Source organism: Girardinichthys multiradiatus, chromosome 12, assembly GCF_021462225.1.
Source record: "Girardinichthys multiradiatus isolate DD_20200921_A chromosome 12, DD_fGirMul_XY1, whole genome shotgun sequence".
In the NCBI taxonomy this organism is placed as follows: domain Eukaryota; kingdom Metazoa; phylum Chordata; class Actinopteri; order Cyprinodontiformes; family Goodeidae; genus Girardinichthys; species Girardinichthys multiradiatus.
The window spans coordinates 50941917-50964075 of record NC_061805.1 but is presented as its reverse complement, the minus strand read 5'-3'; the positions used below and the strand labels follow the sequence as shown (position 1 = coordinate 50964075).

The window sequence follows — 22159 nt, the reverse complement described above, 5'->3', positions numbered from 1 at the left end:
GTGAAGCTCTTTTGTACAACAGAAATTATAACTGATACTTTCAAATAAAAAAGCCAGGGCCTGTAAAAATTTGGCTGGGATCATAATTTAGTTCAGTTTCTCTTTGGAACATGAAAATAGTTTGTTAGACATCACTTGTTAGACTAACTAGAACAATGGAGGATTTCAGTGAAGATCTACGAAAAATTATTGCAGATTTGCAGCAGTTTTTTTTTTTTTTTGAGTTTTTCCAATTTTTTTCCAAATAAATTTTTTGAAAGCATTTTGCAGTCTTTAAATGTTAAAATAATTCTGTACTATATTGTTTGTCAGAACCATGTTTGGTATCAAATTTTTAACAATTAAAAACTGAACAACTAATTAATATGATAACTATTAGCCTACAGGGAAAAATCAGAACTCTGACCTCAAACCTAAATTAAGAGTTAGTAAAATATGAATTAGGCTTATATCTGACATTAAAATCCTGAGAGACTTTTAAAAAAATTGTCCTCTTTATTTTCTCTCCTCTTTTCCCTTAACTATTTTTCCTCTCAGTTCTAAGTGATCTCTCTCTTTTTTCTTGTCTTCCAAATTGTTTAAATGACAAATCTGCTTCCTTATTTGGTGTAAAAAGAGTGGTTTGCATCCAATATTTAAATAAAACGATTAACTCAATTGTGAATATAAAAAAATGTATTTAATATCTGGTTAACAATCTCTATTTACTCTATTTAACTTTGACAAACTGGATGTTGTTAGTGTTCTTTTTCCTGTTTGCTACAATTGAAATTGTGGAACTTGACCCAACCGGAGCCAGACGACCCAGAATGGAACAGAAAATTGGAGTTGTTCCGTTATTTGACAGTGAACGACTGACAGCAGGTTCACGGTGACGTTAGGAGGAGTCACGGAGAATGTGGGACCGTTCTCATTAATTAACATAACAATAGAGTTGCTCCATCGGTCGGACGTGAACGAAATGGAGCAAGCACTGAGAATGTGGATACTGAGGGTTAAGAAGTGGACTGGTGAGTATCAGCAGATACTACAAAATTACGTTGATTGCACAGGTTGGAATAGTTTTGAGGCTTCCACTTCTTATTTAAACCAACTAACTGATGTTCTGACTTCATACATCAGCTTCTGTGAGGACGTGTGTCCAGACCAAGACCTTTTGCACTTTCAACAACAATAAATCATAGTCTGAGGTAGTTGTGTCAGACCAAGGAGGAGGCTTATCACAGTGGAGACCAGGCCCTGTATTAGCAGATGAGAAATAAACTGACAAAGGAGATCAAGCTAGTTTAAAGATCATACAGTTAGAAAATAAAGAAACTGCTTTTCAGCAACAACACTACATAAGTATGGAGGAGTTTGCAGACTATTACCATCTATAAGAACCTTACCCCCCATGCTGTGATGACACCCTGCCCAGCTGAGGACCTAAACCGTTTCTTCTGTAGGTTTGTCTTATTGCCCTAAATAGGTGAAAATGTTTTGCTCATAAGCACTTTGCACAGAAATGCTGAAATCAGTACATGAAAAGACCAGAAACCAGAAACTTTGACTAAAATGCCACCATAGCGGGGTAAGATAACTTGTACAAGGTCATGGGGTCTTAAAGCACCAGGCAAAAGACTACTAGCTGCTCGCTGGTCATCTTTTAACACATAATTGATGTATCAGCCTACAATGCAACTTTCATTTGGACGGAAATCTTGCCTGGGTAAAAGGTGTCAAAGCTGTAAAAGAGGAACCTCTTCCTAGAGGAGCTGGTGAAGGCACGTTTGGTAACCCACATACAACTAAGGCATAATATGCCCTAACTTCAACTACTGAAGCTACACCAAGGGAGATCTATGAGTGGACTACACCTAGTACACCAATACGCCAATGAGAGCATGTTGTGTGTGCCTTAGGATTAGCAGAAAACATTGTTATCATCATCTTCTGCTTTCTAGGTTGCTGCTGGGGGAAAAAGGAAGAGGTGGCAGGTTTGGATGTCATCTAATGATGTCAAGATGAGGGTCAAGTTTGTGAAATGTGCTAAATTTGTTTGCGCAAAGCAAACTGTAATGATACATGCATTTTGTTCATTTTCACCTATTTATTTTTAGAAAACAGTGGTTGAATAAACTTTATTTTCCATGACTAATTCTAATGACTAATTGGTCTTGATTTTAAATCAGAGGGTCAGTTTCTCCCTGAACAGAACAGGTGCGTAAAGTTAATTTATAAACATCAATCCTTGAAAAGTTTAAATAAATTATATTTCATGTACAACCACTGTTTTTTAGTGTAGGTTTTTGGTCTTCAAAAAGGTGCACTTAAAAAAAATTAACATGCATTTTTTTAAATGAAAAACAAGTGAAATTGATACTTTATCAGTGAGAGGTAAAGAACAGCATTGAACTAATTATTGACTGAGATGGTTGGTAATTGAGTTATTAATTACATACTAAAATGTTTTTGGAGATTTTTTTTAGTTTCTGATACTAGTACATTATTAAACAGAAACAACACAACAGGAGGGTTAGGATTATTAATAAAATGTTGGTCTATACATACCAAGGCTTAGAGATGAATCCAAAGGTTCTTTATTAGGTTCCAGGCTTGGATGGCCACAGATAACATGGTTCCCATAGTCTATTCTTAAAATGTGACTTAATTTCCACAGCAGGTCTTTAGGGTTGTGTTGCAGCCTGATCCACTGGTCTCCCCACATTCTGATCAGTTCCTGCAGAGGCGTCTGGTGAAACGGGGAATTTGAACCCGACGTTTGCCATCCAGGTGTTGAGATCAATATCAGTGAATGCTTAAAAGAGTCTTCACTGAAGAGTTCAAGAATCCTATGAAGCCTCTTGGTTTGTTGGGTAGTGATGTTCTGCTGAACAACCAACAGAAACACATGAGGTCCTGGAGCAGAGAGACTCACACAAAGATCTACATGTTCTTTAAGTTTGGCTTCAGAGATGCTTTGGCAGAGCAGGTCCGGGGTGTTTATCAGAACCGTTCTTGTTGTCATAATCATTCCAGAGACTCTGATGGAGGTGTTTGGTTCTTCCTTTGTGTTGAACGTATTTGGACCCAGTAATAAGTTTGCGACTGAACTCTGGTCGTACCAGCTGTTGCCGAGCAGAATAAGCCTCATCTCAGACACTGAAAAACACAGGAAAAAGTTTTACAGTTATTAGAGAACCTTTTAGTTCAATAAGAATCAGCTAGACGATCTGTATAAGCAGTCATGATTAATATGCATTCAAATGTAAAACTTGTTTATAATTGAAAATATATAAAAGAATAAGACTAATATTTTATATTAGGGATATTTATGTATCTTGATTATGTCATAGTGTGGGAAGTTTGGGATAGTGTTGCAGGGCCAAAGCACAAGCAGGAGGACGGTAGCTGAGTAGAAGAATCTTTAATTGTGACTTACGGAGAACATGAAACTCAGGCAGGAACACACACAACGACATAGAAACAGGGAAGTAAGCAGAGGATCCAACGGAGAACAATGAAAACCAGAAGGTAAAAGTACTGAGGTAGGGAGGAGGACGGACCAATGAACAAGGAAGGTTAATCAGAAGGGATCGGGAGCAGCTGGTGGGAGATGTACGACTACTGAAGGAGAGAGTAACTAATTAACACAGATGACTCATAATTTTCACCTCAGGGTGTTTTTAATCTCTTTCCTTTAAGAATTTCCTACGGACTTACGGCACTTCACACTTAAGTTTTTTTAATATTTGTCTGTGTCCTATATGTACGTTCTGAGCTGAGTGTCTCAACAAAATTTCCATTGCATCTGAAATGAACCCAAAGATATTTCTAATAAAGTTTGTTATATATATCAAGAGGAGCATTATAGTGAAAGTACATCTGTTGGGCCTCTTCTCAGCATTTCTGAGTGCTACTATGGTAAAGTGCCTTTCCGGTCATATGACCTCAAAGCCTTTACACTAGAGCCACATTAACCCAATCACACTGACTAAAGCTCACACAGTCATAGGCAATTTGAGGTTAGGTGCCTTGCCCAGAGGCACATTAACATAACCCACAACCTTCAGATTGCAAGACGACTACTCTTCCTACTGAGCCACAGTTGCCTCATGTGACAAGGCGGGACTGTGGCTCATAGTCTGATTATGTCAGACAGGATATTAAAAAAATCACTATGGGTTCATAACGACAACACATTCTTGATCTTGATGAGCGGAAAAACACAGAACTCTATGTTAGATTGAAACATTAGAAAACAAGGAGCTAAAGAGCATAAACATGGAGGAACTAGACCTATAAGGAAATACAAACTAAAACATCTAAACATCAGATTCCAAGAAAGTAATCTAAACACAAGCATAGACTGAACATGAACTACAATACCAACAACTGAAGAATGTAAGGAAAACCAACTAGGAACTCAAACCCAGACCCATCAAAGGCAGATCATGACAGATCAAGTATTTGTATTTATTGGAGAAAGTACAAAAAGTATTACATTCTTACTTCATGTAAACATCCTTATAGTAACTATACTTTGTGTTATTGTTGTTTGTTCGTTCGTCGTCTTCCGCTTTATCCAGGACCGGGTCGCGGGGGCAGCAGACTCAGCAGAGACGCCCAGACGTCCCTCTCCCCAGACACCTACTCCAGTTCCTCCAGGGGGAGCCCAAGGCGTTCCCAGGCCAGCCGAGAAACATAGTCCCTCCAGCGTGTCCTGGGCCGTCCCCTGGGCCTCCTCCCGGTGGGACGTGCCTGGAACACCTCCCCGAGGAAGGTGTCCAGGAAGCATCCGGTATAGATGCCCGAGCCACCTCAACTGGCTCCTCTCGATGTGGAGAAGCAGCGGCTCTACTCCGAGCCCCTCCCGGATGGCCGAGCTCCTCACCCTATCTCTAAGGGAGAGCCCGGCCACCCTACGGAGGAAGCTCATTTCAGCCGCTTGTATCCGTGATCTCGTTCTTTCGGTCATGACCCAAAGTTCATGGCCATAGGTGAGGGTAGGAACGTAGACCGACCAGTAAATTGAGAGCTTTGCTTTTCGGCTCAGCTCTCTCTTCACCACAACAGACCGGCACAGCGCCCCCATTACTGTGGCAGCAGCACCGATCCGTCTGTCGATCTCCCGCTCCATTCTTCCCTCACTCGTGAACAAGACCCCGAGATACTTAAACTCCTCCACTTGAGGCAGGTTATTGTTGTTAATTATTTTAATTGAATCTACACCATCCTTCATGATTTGCACATCTTGTTTTTTATTCATTTATGTAATTTAGTCACAACATTCAGTTTTCCTTTTGAGTGCTCAGAGTTATTCTACAGGCTGTCCTTCAATGTTCTCACCTGTGTCTCATCAATCTGAATATTTGTATATATGGTTCTGTTTTTCCCTCTGCCTTTCTTAGTTTATTTGTTTTTCCTAACTTAGACATCAAATCCCTGCTGCAGTGAAGTTCTGGTTCTAATTCCAGGTTTTTGCTTTTATGACGGGTTTTATAGTCCTGCATATTTTAGCTGGATCAGCTGCGATACCATCTGCGTGTTCTACTCATATTCATATAGATGCTCCATTACTAATGAATCTGATACTGTGACAGGAGCTGCATTTATCCTGCAACAGATAACATCTTTGCACACATAGTCCAGCCCAACACGAGGCAGTAGCACAGCATAAGATTTAAACAGGGTGGGCAAAAAGAAGGACCAACATCATTTAGATTGAGCCCGACTTTCTTCCTTAGGTTTAAGAGAAGAGACAAAGTGACGTGAGCTTCTGAGGTATTTGCAAGGAATCAAAGGTGACAAAATAAAACCAAAATGACGCAACATTCAAATGCTTTAATAGCAAGGAAATCTCTGTCTGCCATCACATCACTGGCAGTGTTGGCCAAACTACACAACTTTGTGAAGATGCAGGTCCACCCCCTGTTCCAAGGCGTTTCGACCCTTAGCTCCAGCTCAGATATTTGGACAAGCAGTGTTAGTCTGTTGTCCCTCCTCAGGTTAACTGGACAGTGACAGCCGTAGACTTTACTGCCCAGAGCTTCATCCTGCATTTATAACACAAGCCAATCCATTGAAGGTGTGTTTCGTGACGTGCCCTAGATGTGGGGGATAACTAAAAGTTCTGTGTGGTTCTGTGTGACAACGCCAAAAACATTTTAAAAAAGCCTTGAGTGATGCAGGAATCCAAGCCTCTCGTATGTCCCACAGACACTGCTGGTAGGGATGACACAGGGAAGCATAAACTGGCTTTTTAGCTCTGGCTAACAGCTGATAATGCAGAAAACCTGATTTTGATTAAAAAATTAAACAGTTTTAAAATAGGATAATCCTCACTGGCAGTTATTACATGTGATTTCAGTTTCTATCCCACATTTCTTACATTTAATATTTATTTTAAATATGAGCTGCATTAAGTAACAGATGTTGCAAGTTTGTTTGTTCAAAAATAAAAGATTTGGCAAATTGTTGCATTAAACGTTTTTGTTTTTCTAAAATACCAGTGTCATGTCAGTAAAATTAGACTGAAAATAAAACATTTTCATATTAAGTATGGGTATTTCCCAGGGTAGTAACACTAAGTAACTGCATTCGTCTGAATTTGACCTATCGTTCAGTAATCACATAATGATAATAATGTTGTTTTCTGCCAGCTCTGACTGTAGTTTTCCAGTTGAATATCAGGGAGACACTGCACAGTTAAATACTGGTCATGCAATGCATTATGGGTATCCCTTCAGGTACCAGTGGAAGTTACTGTATTTTCTAAAGAGGTGGTTCTTTACTTTGATACCGACTAAATCAAAATCACATTTAAAACCATTTGTATGCTATGTATTTCAACTATAATGCAGTTTATAAAAAGGACATCAAGAAAATTATAAAAGACGCCAGTTAGTGAACAGTTCTCAGCATTAGAAAACCAGCAGTTTGGCATCAGATCCTCAGGTAAGGCCAACTTTTTTCTTTATTTTTACCAAAACAACATTTAAACAGTTCAGATAGGCAGACAGCTCCTGCAGGATCCATCCTAAATGTTTACTGTGTGGAGTCCTGGCACATTGTTACAGACAAAAGTTACACAACAACAGGGGCGATTCTCGGTGGTGGCCAGGGGTGGCCAGTGCCCCCCCTGAAATCTGATTGGCCACACCTTTGGCCACCTCGGATCTGATAGATCGCCTTTAATGACTACGATGCGCCTCTCAATCACAGCAGACAGTTAACTTCACTTGCGGATCTGGGATCAGATTTACAAGTAGTCATAGTACATTCGAAGCTAACTGAGCTGATTTCCGGTCAGCTATACATCCGTTTGCGCTTTGTGGGTCTCAAAATCCAAGACCTGGTTAGAGTCGCGGTGATCACACTGTACAACTTCATGGAGGAAGTAGAACATGCCAGCCTCAACTTCTGTTTTGCCCAAAGTCTTCTGTGGATTGGAAAGTGGCTTTATTAAATTGTATGCTTTTTCTGTTGGAAAATGTTATCCAGTCTCAAAGGGCATAAGCCCGGCTAGCTTGCTTGTGTGCTGTAAACATAGCATTTATATAGCCTCTCTGAATAACACTGGCTAATATAATCCTAATAATGCCTAAAATACATTCTTGCCTGACATCAAATACCTATACAGGGGTTCTATGAAGTTTGAAGTTATATTTATTAATAAAGGTTAGGGCCGGTGTAACACCTGAATGGGAGAGATTCATTGGTTTCCGCTTTATTCAACAGTTCAAACTTCTTCTACTTTGTGAAATAAGTTATGCTTAAAACATTTTCTCATGTTGTTCAAATGTTGAGATGTATGAAAATTATAAATATATTTGCATAGGAATGGTTGATTTAATTGATACTGATATTTGACACCTGTGGTAATAAGATATATAATAAAATGATTAGAGTTATGATTAACACCTTTTAAAGTAATGCAAAAATGCTACCATAAAAGCAGAACTTAACTAGATCAATGCTATTATTAAATTAACTTACTCTAAATGACATGACTGATTATTCTGAGATAAAAAAAAAATCTTTATAGTAACTGATGTTATTGCTACGCACTTTTTGATTGATTGCTGTCATTCAATATCACAATATCAAGAAAAGGATTTGCCTGCGGAAAATCTTTTTTCCTGTTTTCCAAAGATTTAAATATGGTTTGGGTAATTATGCGATGAGCAAAACAATATGTAAAACAGATAAATGCCATTACTTGTGTATTTAATTGTTCATTTGTAAGAAAATGCATAATCTGTTTGTATAAGCACTGGAACAGGAGAAACATTTGCACTGCAAAAGCTGAAAAAAAAAAAGTTAAGATTTCTTAAAATAACTGTATTTGCCCTTAATTTGAGCAGGAAAATAAGATGATCTACCAATGGAATGAGCATATTTTTTCCTTAAAATAAGAAAATTGGATATTTTGCACTTGAAGATAATGGAGTTGTTTTTTCTTATTTTTCATAAACATAAATGATCTAATTCCATTGCCAAATTGTCTTACTAACCTGCTCAAATTAAGGAAACATACACTTTTATCAAGGAAAATTTACTTACTTATATTTTACTTTTTGCAGCGTGGTCACCACAGGACTAAAGAACATTAGTTTGTAGTATTAGTATGTTTTTTATTGGTTCGTGCCACATTTTGATTTATGATTTTTGTTACTAATATCTGTTGAGCTTTAAATAAAGCACTTTTGTGTGAGAACGGAAATGATTTGAATATTTTATTATTCATACGTGTATATTAACAATTCTGCTATTTTCTTAACCTGGCCATTGCTGTTTAAGGGTTATGGAGCAGCAAGGTGTAGGCTGATGTATTGCATATCATTTATAAAGGTTCCTCCATTCTTGGCCACTCCAGTAAAAACTGTTTTCTACTGGTGTCACCCTCTACATCACATGACTCCCAGAACCTGAACCATCCATCCATCCATCCATCCATCCATCCATCCATCCATCCATTCATCCATCCACCCATCAACCCATCCATCCATCCATCCATCCACCCATCATCCATCCATCCATCCATCCATCCATCCATCCATCCATCCATCCATCCATCCATCCATCCATCCATTCATCCACCCATCAACCCATCCATCCATCCATCCATCCACCCATCATCCATCCATTCATCCATCCATCCACCCATCATCCATCCATCCATCCATCCATCCACCCATCATCCATCCATCCATCCATTCATCCACCCATCAACCCATCCATCCATCCATCCATCCATCCATCCATCCATCCATCCACCCATCATCCATCCATTCATCCACCCATCAACCCATCCATCCATCCATCCATCCATCCATCCATCCACCCATCATCCATCCATCCATCCATCCATCCACCCATCATCCATCATCCATCCATCCATCCATCCATCCATCCATCCATCCATTCATCCACCCATCAACCCATCCATCCATCCATCCATCCATCCATCCATCCACCCATCATCCATCATCCATCCATCCATCCACCCATCATCCACCCATCCATCCATCCATCCATCATCCATCCATCCATCCATCCATGCAAACTGGAGTATCAGTTTCCAAAAATCTATTTTATATAAAGCAGAACTTGGATGACCTGTATGGCTACATGGAAACCCAAAGACATGGACAATACTTTGGACCTATGAACAGTACCACCAGGATTCAGGATGGGTTGACCAAGGCAGAGAAGATGTAGGTTCTGTTTCTCACAGACTCTTGTCTTTTTTCAACAATGCTCATTGGTTCATATAAAATATATACTGAAAACACTTAGCCAGATCCATTGCTGTTCTTAGCAAGAGAAATCTGTCACTGAACACATTCATTTAAAATTTGTAATTTTTATCATTTGTCCCCTTTTTTTGTTTATGAAAACCTTCTTAATAATCTTTTTTTTTATCTTCAAACACACAATATTTAGGACTTTTATCCCAAGTAGCCAAAAAAAATTGATACACAACTTACTCCTAGGTGGACGAAAGGTAATGATGTCATTTTGAAACAGCTGAGGTTTTGTGGCTGCGAAGAAAAAGGAAATAATTAACAAGTGAAATAAAAGACAGAAGGATTGGCTGTTGAGGTGGACAAGTGAGCTATGACTTACTGTACTAAAAACATGATTACAGTACTTTTATTCTGTGGTGATTTCAGACAAAAGAGGAGTTTCTGAATTCAATATTTCATCTTTATAACTGACTACGATGGTGCCCTAAAATACATTCAGACTCACGTTAGAGAAACGCATTCTACCTCATTACAAAAAGGTCTTTGTGTTTCCTGAGCTACACGAATAAACACACATCGGTCCAAAACAAAGTTTCATTCTAATTCACCTCGATTTGTTGTCTTACAGTCAGCTGTTGACATGTCTTTATTTAATCGATCAAATCTGCAGTGCAAAGTTGGGTTATGGAAATAACTTCCTGTAAAACAATAAATCTGATTATCTTTTATTAACATTGTGAAACCAGTAAGTTGCCACCCATCTAGATAATGTAAAATAGTTATAGATACAGTAAGGGGTGTGAACACATTAAACATTAACGTGTTTGTGGGAAAAAAAACCTCCTGCTGTCTGAAGAATGTGGTTCAACAGAGGCAAAACAAATGACTATGAAAAGATAATTTCAAGACATTTTGTCATTTTAATGATTCAGATGTAAAATCCAAGAGAATAACAAAGAATTGTTGTTACTTCTAGATAAAAGAAGGCATATAAAATGAAAAATAGTAATGAGGAGGAGGAAGAGGAGGGTAAACATCCTTATTATCAGTATTCCATCATCACAGGCAGTTTATTCATTATCAGCTCTAAGTGGACTTACAGGATGGTGAAGAGGCCATGATGACACAGTGTTAGAAACCAAGATCAGAAGCCGTCACCCTGAAAAATAACAAACATCTGAATGATTTTATGTTAGAAATCTACAGATTTAAAGCATTGTTCCACAAAACAGCATTAATTGTTCTCATTTACAGACAATAACACATGAAAAAACTGCAAGGAGGTGGAGCAGTAACCTAATACAGGACGGTTAATAACCCAGTCTGGGCCCGGGACGAGATAATCTTAGATGGGTCCCGACCCAGGGCGTTCTGAAGCTAGAAAATTAATTCATATTTACCATCTGAAAACATGATCGATACTGCATTCTGTCTCCTTTTTTCTCCTTCATCTTTTTCTGTTAAATCTGTTAAAACGGGTTTGGAATAATTTCCCACTATAAAAGGCTAACAGTGACGCAATTCTTCAAATAAATAACTTATTAAACGTGTTGTTCTATGTGATCATTTGAATAAAATTTAAAATGTATTTATCAAATTAATAAAAACATTTTTTCAATATATTTTAAAGGTGTCAGCTTATTTATTTATTTACATTCTCTTTAAATGTCCAGCAGAGTAGCTCTCAGGATTGTTCTCTGAGTGCCAAGAAGAAGCCCAACAGATTTACTTTCACAAGTGAAACATTACAGCTAACGCTTTGAAGCTCTGCTTGATATTTATAAAAGAACTTTATTAGAAACGGCTTTGGGATTATTTCAGTTGTTATGGAGACGGAAACAAAAAGGAAAAAAATAAGCAAGAAAGAGAGAAAGGTGGGGCAAAAAGGAAAAGGGGAGAGAAGGAAAAAAGAATGGAGAAGAGAAAGAAGGATGAAGAGAATACCCTAGAAGACTTGTTCTACACCTGCAGAAACATATACAGTCACTGGCCACTTTATTAGGTACACCTTGCTAGTACTGGGTTGGACCCCCTTTTGCCTTCAGAACTGCCCTAATCCTTTGTGGCACAGATTCAACAAGGTACTGGAAACATTCCTCAGAGAGTTTGGTCCATATTGACATGATAGCATCACACAGATGCTGCAGATTTGAACCGTTGATACAAGGCAGGATGGATCCATGCTTTCATGTTGTTGATGCCAAATTCTGACCCTACCGTCTGAATGTCGCAGCAGAAATCAAGACTCATCAGACCAGGCAACGTTTTTCCAATCTTCTATCGTCCAATTTTGGTGAACTTGTGTGAATTGTAGCCTCAGTTTCCTGTTCTTAGCTGACAGGAGTGGCACTCTGTGTGGTCTTCTGCTGCTGTAGCCCATCCGCCTCAAGGTTCGACGTGTTGTGTGTTCAGAGATGCTCTTCTGCATGCCTTGGTTGTAACGAGTGGTTATTTGAGTTACTGTTGCCTTTCTATCAGCTCGAACCAGTCTGGCCATTCTCCTCTGACCTCTGGCATCAACAAGGTATTTGCGCCCACAGAACTGCTGCTCACTGGATATTTTCTCTTTTTCGGACCATTCTCTGTAAACCCTAGAGATGGTAGTGCGTGAAACTCACAGTAGATCAGCAGTTTCTGAAATACTCAAACCAGCCCGTCTGGCACCAACAACCATGCCACGTTCAAAGTCACTTAAATCACCTTTCTTCCCCATTCTGATGCTCGGTTTGAACTGCAGCAGATCGTCTTGACCATGTCTACATGCCTAAATGCATTGAGTTGCTGCCATGTGATTGACTGATTAGACATTTGCGTTAGCGAGCAGTTGGACAGATGTACCTAATAAAGTGGCCGGTGAGGGTATAACAACAACTGTGGCACTGAAAAGTGCATGGTACAACATTTAGTTGTCATTCTTGTTCTTCCACTACAATCTAACACTAGAGGGAGAAAAGGATCAGAGCTGATGCTTAGTCATAATGCTAATTTAATGATGCATCGGTGAACTTCCAGAAATTGGCAGGATATCAGTTCTTTAAAAGGTCTGGTTTTCTTCCTCATGATTATCAGAGGATTGATCCCTAAACACAAAATCTTTATGACACTCTGTAAATAAATCCTCTGGTTAAACATCTAAAGTTTTTTTTTAAACAAATGCTTCTGGTTCTGATGTGTGGAAATGAATTTGAAGCTCTGCTCTGCAGAAACAAACTCTGATCCATCTAACAGAGATCAGTTGATCAGTTTATCTGATGAGAAAACAGCAGTGAAGCAGTAGGACAAAAGTCAGCTTTATTGGAACCTGCATGTTGGATCATTTTATTGGAGCTACTGAGTTGTTAGCAGTACTTAAAGAACTGAATTATTTTTAATTGGGTCTATTTTAATAAAGCTAGTGTCCGCAGGTGTTTTGTGTTTTGCTTTGAGTTTGAATTGTGATCATTATGGCTGGTTAATTATTGTAGTTAAGGTCTTGCCATACTCAGTTCATCCCTCTGTGTTGAGTGTGTTATTTCCTGTGTTTTCTGTGCATTTCTATTTACACTCTTGTTAATGTGAGGATTTGTCGCCTTTTACTTTTATAATGTTGTGCTTTAGTTTAGTTTCTTTTGTGTTAATTAGTCTCCTAACCTCAGTCTCCTTGCTCTATAATCTCCCACAGCTGCTCTGCATTACTCTGATTAGACTCATCTGGTTTTCGCGTCACTCTTCCCCCCTTCTAAGTATTTAAAATTCATAGTTTGTATTTTTTTGTGCTGGTTTCTTTCACTGAATTAAGGACCCAAATATAGAGGTTAACTTGGAGAACTTTGGGCAAAGTAATAAACCAAAAAACATCTGGAAAATCTACTGAAAGAGCATTAAGAAAAAGAACCACTGGCAGTATTTTAAAACAAAATATTATCAAAATTAAAAAAGGCAATATAACTACTAGTTTATATGTTGATGACCTATTGTTCTCTCAAAGACGTATAACAGCTAAGGTTCAGCATGACCAGCTTAATGTGTCTATCAGGAACCATGATATTGATCTTTAAGGTTATTTCATATCTGTCAACTGGAGCATTGAGGCTCCTAACAGCAGTAATAAACTCTGTCATTTAAAGCACAGAGAATAAACAGCAACCGAACATGGAAAAAGTGGATCTCCACAAATTTTCTCCTCAGGGTGAAGCATCTAAAATCACAGTTTCTTAAAAATATCAGAGATAAAATATGTTCAGAAATTCAGGTCAGAGTTGGAGAGCAGCTGCAGTAAAAGCTCAACAGAAAACAAGTTGTTATCTTTCATCTTTACAATATTTTTATAGATCTGATTGTTGCTGCAATCAAAAGGAGTTTATATCAATTCCATCTGAACTTTCAACATAACATTCATAAGACTAAAAAAAGATTTATTTCTAAATGATATAATTTACTTAAATAAGGTAAATTAAGAACAAAGTAGATTCATTTAAAAATTAAAATAACCCAACTAGAAACTTGCAAACAACTGTTCGAAAATAGAGCAAACTTAAAATAGAGCAATATTTTTAACACAGAAATGATAATAAACTAGATGTTAGGGTCGGTTGTTGTATTTTCATTATATTTGACAAGGTTATGGTTAAGTTTACCTACCTTACATGTGAATTAGTTGCTGTAGTTTTTTCCTTCTGTTCATGACCGTGTCTCTCTGCACTGAAATGAAACCTTCCTCCGTCTCTCTGCAGGACGGGAAGAACACTGAGCTGAGTCAATGATTAACTTACAGGATTCCTCAAGCCAAGAATCATTTCAAACATCTGTAGTATTTTTCTGGAGAAACCATCATCCAGTGCATCTGTGCACATCTCACTACTGAACGTTTATTCATAAGAAGCATAAAAACAGATGAGCTGTTATGAACATTTGTTGTCATTCTTGACCTCCCGTTACAATCTAACACGAAGGGGAGCAAAGGAGCAGAGATGCTGCTCAGTCAGAATGCTAATTTAATGATGCATCAGAAAACGTCTAGAAACTGGCAGGACATCAGTCTTAGAAGGGTTGGTTTTCTTCCTCATGATGATCAGAGTATTGATCCATAAACACAGAATCTTTTTGATACTCAAATAAATCCTCTATTTAAACATTTGATTTTTAAACAAATGCTCCTGGCTCTGATGTGTGAGAATGCAGAAACAAACTGTGACCCATCTAACAGAGATCAGTTCATCAGTTTATCAGATGAGGAAACAGCAGTGAAGCAGAAGATCAAAGTCTGCTTTATTGGAACCTGTAGGCTGGATTATTTTAATGAAGTTGCTGAGTTGTTATCAGTACTTAAAGAACTGAATTATTTTAAATTGGGTTAATTTAAGTTCATGTTAAATTAGTGTTCGCATTCTTATCATGTCTGGGTTGTTTGACATTGTTGTTGTCCTGCTATATTCAGTTCATTCCTCTGTGTTAAGAGTATTATGTTATGTGTTCTCTTTGCATTTCTGTTTAAACTCTTTTATAGATCATTTTGTGTTTTAGTTGTTTCTTCATTGCGCTCATCCTTGTTTCATATTCAGTTCTCCACATGCTAAAATTATCAGTTATCATTAGCACTTTTCATTTCACTTCTCTGCATCAGGATTAAAACTATATGTCGGTGCCAATAAACTCACTGCTTCCACATAGAAGGGGAAAGGGCAACAGATTTTATTACAAAGAGGTCTATGTGTGGATTGTTCAGAATAAAATGAAAAAGTTAAAAACAGAACTTGGTGCACTGGACCATCAGAAGTCAGGATCAAAGTACAACTAAAAGCTTAACAACATGAACAAAACCTAGAGTTTATTTACATTATCATGAAACATATGAATAGTTGTTGGGGTGGGTGGTGGGGGTACAGCTAGTTTCAATTCAGCTGTTAAGAGAACATTTTAAAATGATCAGGGCTCATATTCACAAAGAATCCTCAGACTAAAAGTAGCTCCTATTGACGTCATTCTAAGAAAAATCATAGAATTTCTCGAAAGTTTGCTTGTGTGCTGCAATTTTCTCTATAGCTTTTAATTGCAGAAGATATCAGAGCTCTGCACCTCTGTCCAGTTCGGTTTTCTCCACCTTTTTTTCTCCATTTGGTTATGAACATTTTGCCCAATCAAACCTCTATACAACCTCGGCTTCAGGAGGAGCAGTGTGGTTTTCGTCCCGGCCGTGGAACACTGGACCAGCTCTATACCCTCTACAGGGTACTCGAGGGTTCATGGGAGTTTGCCCAACCAGTTCACATGTGTTTTGTGAACCTGGAGAAGGCATTCGACTGTGTCCTTCATGATGCCCTGTGGGGGGTGCTCCAGGAGTATGGAATCGGGGGCCCTTTACTAGGGGCCATTCGGTCCCTGTACGAGCAGAGCAGGAGTCTGGTCCGCATTGCCGGCACTAAGTCGGACCTGTTCCCCGTGCATTTTGGACTCCGGCAGGGCTGCCCTTTGTCACCGGTCCTGTTCATAACTTTTATGGAAAGGATTTCTAGGCGCAGCCAAGGGCCAGAAGGGGGTCTGATTTGGCGACCAGTGGATTTCGTCTCTTCTTTTTGCAGATGACGTGGTCCTGCTGGCCCCCTCTAACCAAGACCTACAGCATGCACTGGGGTGGCTCGCAGCCGAGTGTGAAGCGGCTGGGATGAAGAGCAGCTCCTCCAAGTCCGATGCAATGGTTCTTGAGCAGAAAAGGGTGGCTTGTCTTCTTCAAGTTGGAGGGGAGTTCCTGCCTCAAGTGGAGGAGTTTAAGTATCTCGGGGTCTTGTTCACGAGTGACGGAAGAATGGAGCGGGAGATCGACAGATGGATCGGTGCGGCTGCTGCAGTAACGGGGGCGCTGTGCCGGTCCGTTGTGGTGAAGAGAGAGCTGAGCCAAAAACGAAGCTCTCGATTTACGGGTCGGTCTACGTTCCTACCCTCACCTATGGCCATGAACTTTGGGTCATGACCGAAAGAACGAGATCCCGGATACAAGCGGCTGAAATGAGCTTCCTCCGTAGGGTGGCCGGGCACTCCCTTAGAGAAAGGGTGAGGAGCTCGGCCATCCGGGAGGAGCTTGGAGTAGAGCCGCTGCTCCTCCACATCGAGAGGAGCCAGTTGAGGTGGCTCGGGCATCTATACCGGATGCCTCCTGGACGCCTTCCTCAGGAGGTGTTCCAGGCACGTCCCACCGGGAGGAGGTCCAGGGGACGGCCCAGGACACGCTGGAGGGACTATGTCTCTCGGCTGGCCTGGGAACGCCTTGGGCTCTCCCTGGAGGAGCTGGAGGAGGTGTCTGGAGAGAGGGACGTCTGGGCGTCTCTGCTGAGTCTGCTGCCCCCGCGACCCGGTCCCGGATAAAGCAGAAGACGACGATGACGAAACCTCTACACAAAAACGTAATCACAGTAAAATGCTGATAGGTGAGTGTCAACTTTAATATCAAATAGATGAAACAGTAAAAACAACCAGCATGGAGAGTAAACATACTAATAAGCAAATGGCGAGCATGTAAATAAGCTGCGTTCAAACATTCTGATGCTGCATGACAATTGATTTTAATTTTGCTAAGTTTCATCATCATGATTTACACATTTCTGAATCCTGTCTCAATTCTATGAGCGGTTAATTTCACTCCACTGACTACTAGGAGCATGTCTGGATTTTGGTTTTGTTTAGTTTTTTTCAACAACCAATCAAGCTCTTAGAAGACAGTGTCACACAAAAGGGTCAACCATACCTCCTCAGTAAGATAGGAGTCTCTGTCATCTCCTAGCTGCTGAGAGCGACCCTTAGTGGTTTTACCACTATAATGAAAAGGTCAGAGTGAGATTATGTCTGCTGGTGTTGAAGGAACTACAGATTATTGATTTTTTGGCCGCAGCGGCCTTTCTACCTCACTCTGTTGTCCCAACTGTTTAACTAAGAAAAATGTCTAATTTTACCTCATCTTTGCTACAAATAACCACAAATAGAAATAATGATACCTGGTTAATCTAATAAAGGACAGATTTAGTGAAATACAAAAATTAAACTTATGCATTTGACCCGAAACATAGAAGCTTTCGAAATTATCGTTGCTTTAGTTTGACAAAAACTTTTACTTTATAGAAATGTACTTATGTTCATTTTGCTGACATCTAAAGTTCCTCTGAAATGTGAAGGATCACTGATTCTGACACCTGTCGTGACCTAAGTGTAACTTAATTGAGACGGTTACCAACATAAATGCAGTGTTTAATGCTGAAAATCTTTTTTTCTACAACAAAAAGAGAGGAAAGGCAGCTATGAATTTATAAGTTTGCTTTGAGGTTCAAATCCTTTCCTTTTCAGTGTCAGGATGGTTACATGTTGGTAACAGCGGTCACAAAATGTAACCCTCTGCATTTTAAGGACATTCATTTGTCAGTGTTTGTCAGTGTGAATATTATAGTTTTAATAAGTGTTTAATAAGATTTAATATCCAGTATGATGACAGTCATCAGAATATAACTGAATATTTCAGTTGGACAAACTCAACAGCTCTGGAATTACAACATCTATTGATCACAGAGTTTGATTTAACTCTTTGGCTGCTGTAAGCGCTCACAACGCAGGGGTAGGAATATTTCAGATGCACCCCCTTGCAGTCATAGATTCTGATGGTCAGATTTTGCTGTAACACATTGAACCCAGTTGTAGCAACAAGTAATCATTTTAGCTCAAACTGACAGGTTTTCAAGCTTATACATTCTAGCTTGCCACGCTATTTCCTGATGTACGTAATGACAAATACAAGGGAAAGAAAACAGAGACCGATACTTTACTTGAAATGTTGTGATCTTTTAATAATTTTATGATTCTCCCTTTGGTTACTTAATTATTATTATTATGATAAAACAAAGAACAAAGATTTTAGGCAAATAAACATGTTTTTATTAACTAACTATATCAATAAAAAGAATGAAACAGAATAAAAATACTAAAATAATTCCCTAATCTATGACTCTGTGAATAATCTAGGTGAAATAACAAAATAATCATAATAATTAAGTCTGTAACTGTAATCTGCATCATGTAGCCTAAATAGGAATACTATTTTTCCTTCAACAGTTAACACAAAGAGTTATTATATTCAGCCATATTCATATTTCAGGGTTAAGGTGTACATCTTTATGTAAGTGTATACTTTTGAGTTCCAAAAAACAATTAAGATTTTTTTCAACTGGCTAAATATATAACGGTTGATAACAGTTGCTAAAATTGTATCTCTGATCACCAATTACACTGTGGGAAACATTTTTTTCTGCTGGAGTTACCTGAATATTCCTGATTTTTGGCTGAAAGCAGAGACCTCTGTCTCTGTGTCGGGGTCTGGTTTGGGGATCTCCTCCCTCCTCTTTCGGAGGTTTTTGCAGCTCGGAGTTCTCTTGAGTAGAGTCTGAACGGTTTTTACATTTTTCTGTACATTAGTGGTGTTCCCACCGTAGCAAATGTCTGAGAAAAACTGCTCACATCATGAGGCAGTGTCCTTATCAGCTGCAGTGAATAACGTCCACAAAGCGCTTCTCCTCCTCTCTGCCATCAGGGCTGCTGTCAGGGCTCTCTGCTGGTTGAACAGTGAGCAGCAGAGATACTGAAAGGTCACATCATATTTTGGTAAAAGAGAAACCACACAGTTGAACTTTAAACAAGTAGATCAGACATGACTGATCGTACTGGTTCTTGGTTACAGGTGTTGGCTGGTTGATCCATCATTGTCTTCTCTGTCTCCTCCATCCCTGGCCTGTTCACTGACACAGCAATCACACAGAAGTCATCCCACTGTGATGTCATCAGGGACAGATTACAGATTAGTGTTTCGTCTACAATGACAAGTCTTCCCAGATACTTTATCAAACCAAGGCCAGAAAAGAGCAGCTCTTTCAGTTCTTTCAAACTTGTTTGTTCAAGTCTCAGAGGGAGAGAATTAAATGAAATGAATCTTTCTGGTTGGACCGGTTTTTAGTTTAGTGTGTGTCGGATCTTGATGCACCGACTCCAGCCCCGGCCCACTCCTGGCGAAGCTTCCCACGAACTCTTGAATGGATTTCGTGTGACAATCCTCTCAAGGTTGTGTTTCCCCCTGTTGCTGGTGCACCTTTCCTTCCACATTTCTTCCTTCCACTCATTTAAAAAAAATGTTTTCATATTCTGCAAAATGTGTCCTTAGTTATTTTTTATTATGTGTGTGCAATTCATGTATGTCTTTGGAGCCGAGCCTCAAAGAACATTTCATTATGGTGACATAACGACAATAAAGTTTTTTCTTGATTTCCTGTTAATATGCTTGGATACAGAACTCTGTGAACAACCAGCTTCTTCAGCAATGACCTTTTGTGGCTTTCCCTGCTTGTGAAGAGTGACTTCTGGACATCTGTCCAGTCAGCAGTCCTCCCCATGATTGTGTCTCCTACTGACCCAGACTGGGAGACTATAGAAGCTCAGGAAACCTTTGCAGGAGTTTTGAGTTAATTAGCTGTTTAGGCTGTGATACCAGGAGTGTCCAGTAATTAACTTTTTCACAGTATTTTTTCTTAGAGATTGTATTTTGGGTTTTATTTACCTGTAAGTCACAACCGTCAAAATGACAAGAAACAAAGGCTTGAAAAATATGACTCAATGTGTAATGATTCTATATAATATATGAGTTTCACTTTCTGAAATGACTGGAAAACAATTTCTAACTTTTATGCAACATTCTATTTTTTGAGATGTAGCTATATGTACCACTGTGTTCGCATAGAGATGGTTTATTACATCTGTTTGCATGTTTTGTCCAAGTGTTTAAGGACTGGCTGGAGAAGATCGAAGACTTTGAACGTCCCTCTCATCTTTGCTTGTTTTCTAGCTTCCTCTATGAATTTCTTCTTCATGTCTTCTTGTTTTTTCTGGTACCTCTCCTCTACTTCTTTTAGCTCCTTTTCATGCAATTCCCTTAAATTTTTTCATCACTTCTTTTACAGTTTTCATATTTTTCTTTGAGAGTTTTAGCCTGCATCGCCTCCCTAAGATGCCTTTGTTCGTCTTCCTCACGTCTTTGGTGTTAACTCACACAATTCATCACACCGTCCCCCTGTATTAGAACCTCTTCACAGTTCCAGGTTAAATTTTATTTTTCATGGAAATTTTCCCACATCAGTGGGGAAATTCCTCTTCGTCTGCATGAAGCTCTTCAGGGACGAGTTCTTCATCAACCTCCTGCAGAATCAAGAAGGAGTTGCTGAAAGACTTCATCTGATTAAGGGCTCAGTCCCTTCTGTCTATGGAAACGATGGAAGGTGATCTGCTTGATGGTGTTTGGTGGAAGTTTGAACTTTGTTCTCATGAATGCTCTAATCAAAGCTTCCAGGTTATCAGATGCATTTTCAGGAATACTAGAAAAGAGGACAATGTCACACATGCTTCTTGGATGTCAAATATAGTTTATTTTATGGTTACTGACTTAATTTCTTCCCTCGAGTTTTAAAGGGGACATTTCATGCTTTTAAATATTTCCTTTTCACTCTTAAATTATTCAGCTGTGGTCTATATAAAGCTCCACAGGCTCCTATTTTACCCATTTTTGAAGTTGTATAACAGAGATACAAAGAGAACTAATCAGAATGAAAGGAAAGGAACAACACACGGACTCAGGAATCTTTTGCAGGTGTTTAGAGTTAACTCGTTGATTCAGATGATTAGGTTCATAGCTCGTTTAGAGACCCTTTTAATGATATGCTAATTTTGTGAGATAGGAATTGTGGGTTTTCATGAGCTGTATGCCAAAATCATCCGTATTAAGACAATAAAAGACCTGAAATATTTCAGTTAGTGTGCAATGAATCTAAAATATATGAATGTTAAATTTTCATCATGACATTATGGAAAATAATGAACTTTATCACAATATGCTAATATTTTGAGAAGGACCTGTATTACCTGCCCAAACTCCCTCTGGAGGTAATAAGGCCGCATCCACTTCTGAGAAAATTGGCAGCTGTCTAGAATTTATTTGCACTTGTGATAAATTTTCTCTGAAGAATGATGGACCTCACCTAGTTTGAACAACAACAAATTTAAACTTGGTGTAGTACAGTTGAGTTGAAAGTAGCTGTACACTCCTGGTTTTGTCAATTCTTTTCAGCTTTTAGTTTTACTACTTACGTCTATTTTGCTTCTGAAACTTGATGGTCCGGTGCCTCTGGGTTCAGTTTTTATCAATTTACTCTTTTGTTTTGTTGTATTCCAAACTTTGTCCGCCTTGCAATAAAATCTGTTGTCTTTTGCCCTTCTTAGTTAATTCTAGCTCTGAGCCAATCAGCGTTGTTCTTCCATGCAGCTTTAGCAAATTATGAACTCTAAGTTTTTCCATGTCTTCATGGAGAAGTAGCTGCATGATATGAGAGTAAGACAAAAGGAGATCTTTGAGCAACTGTCCAAGGGCTGATTAA

At 39.0% G+C, this 22159-nt stretch overlaps 1 protein-coding gene across 1 annotated transcript in view; it reads right to left on the bottom strand.

Moving 5' to 3' along the window:
• Positions 1-19458, bottom strand: part of LOC124878203 — a 42193-nt gene extending 22735 nt beyond the window's left edge. The window contains exons 1-5 of the mRNA XM_047382046.1: positions 19007-19458; positions 14352-14437; positions 10832-10890; positions 9972-10025; positions 2551-3141 (exon numbers count right to left, since the gene is read on the bottom strand). Coding sequence (XP_047238002.1) covers positions 2551-3141; positions 9972-10025; positions 10832-10850 — 664 coding nt within the window. The 5' untranslated portion in view covers positions 10851-10890; positions 14352-14437; positions 19007-19458. The remainder of the gene's footprint in view (positions 1-2550; positions 3142-9971; positions 10026-10831; positions 10891-14351; positions 14438-19006) is intronic.
• Positions 19459-22159: the final 2701 nt, after the last annotated feature.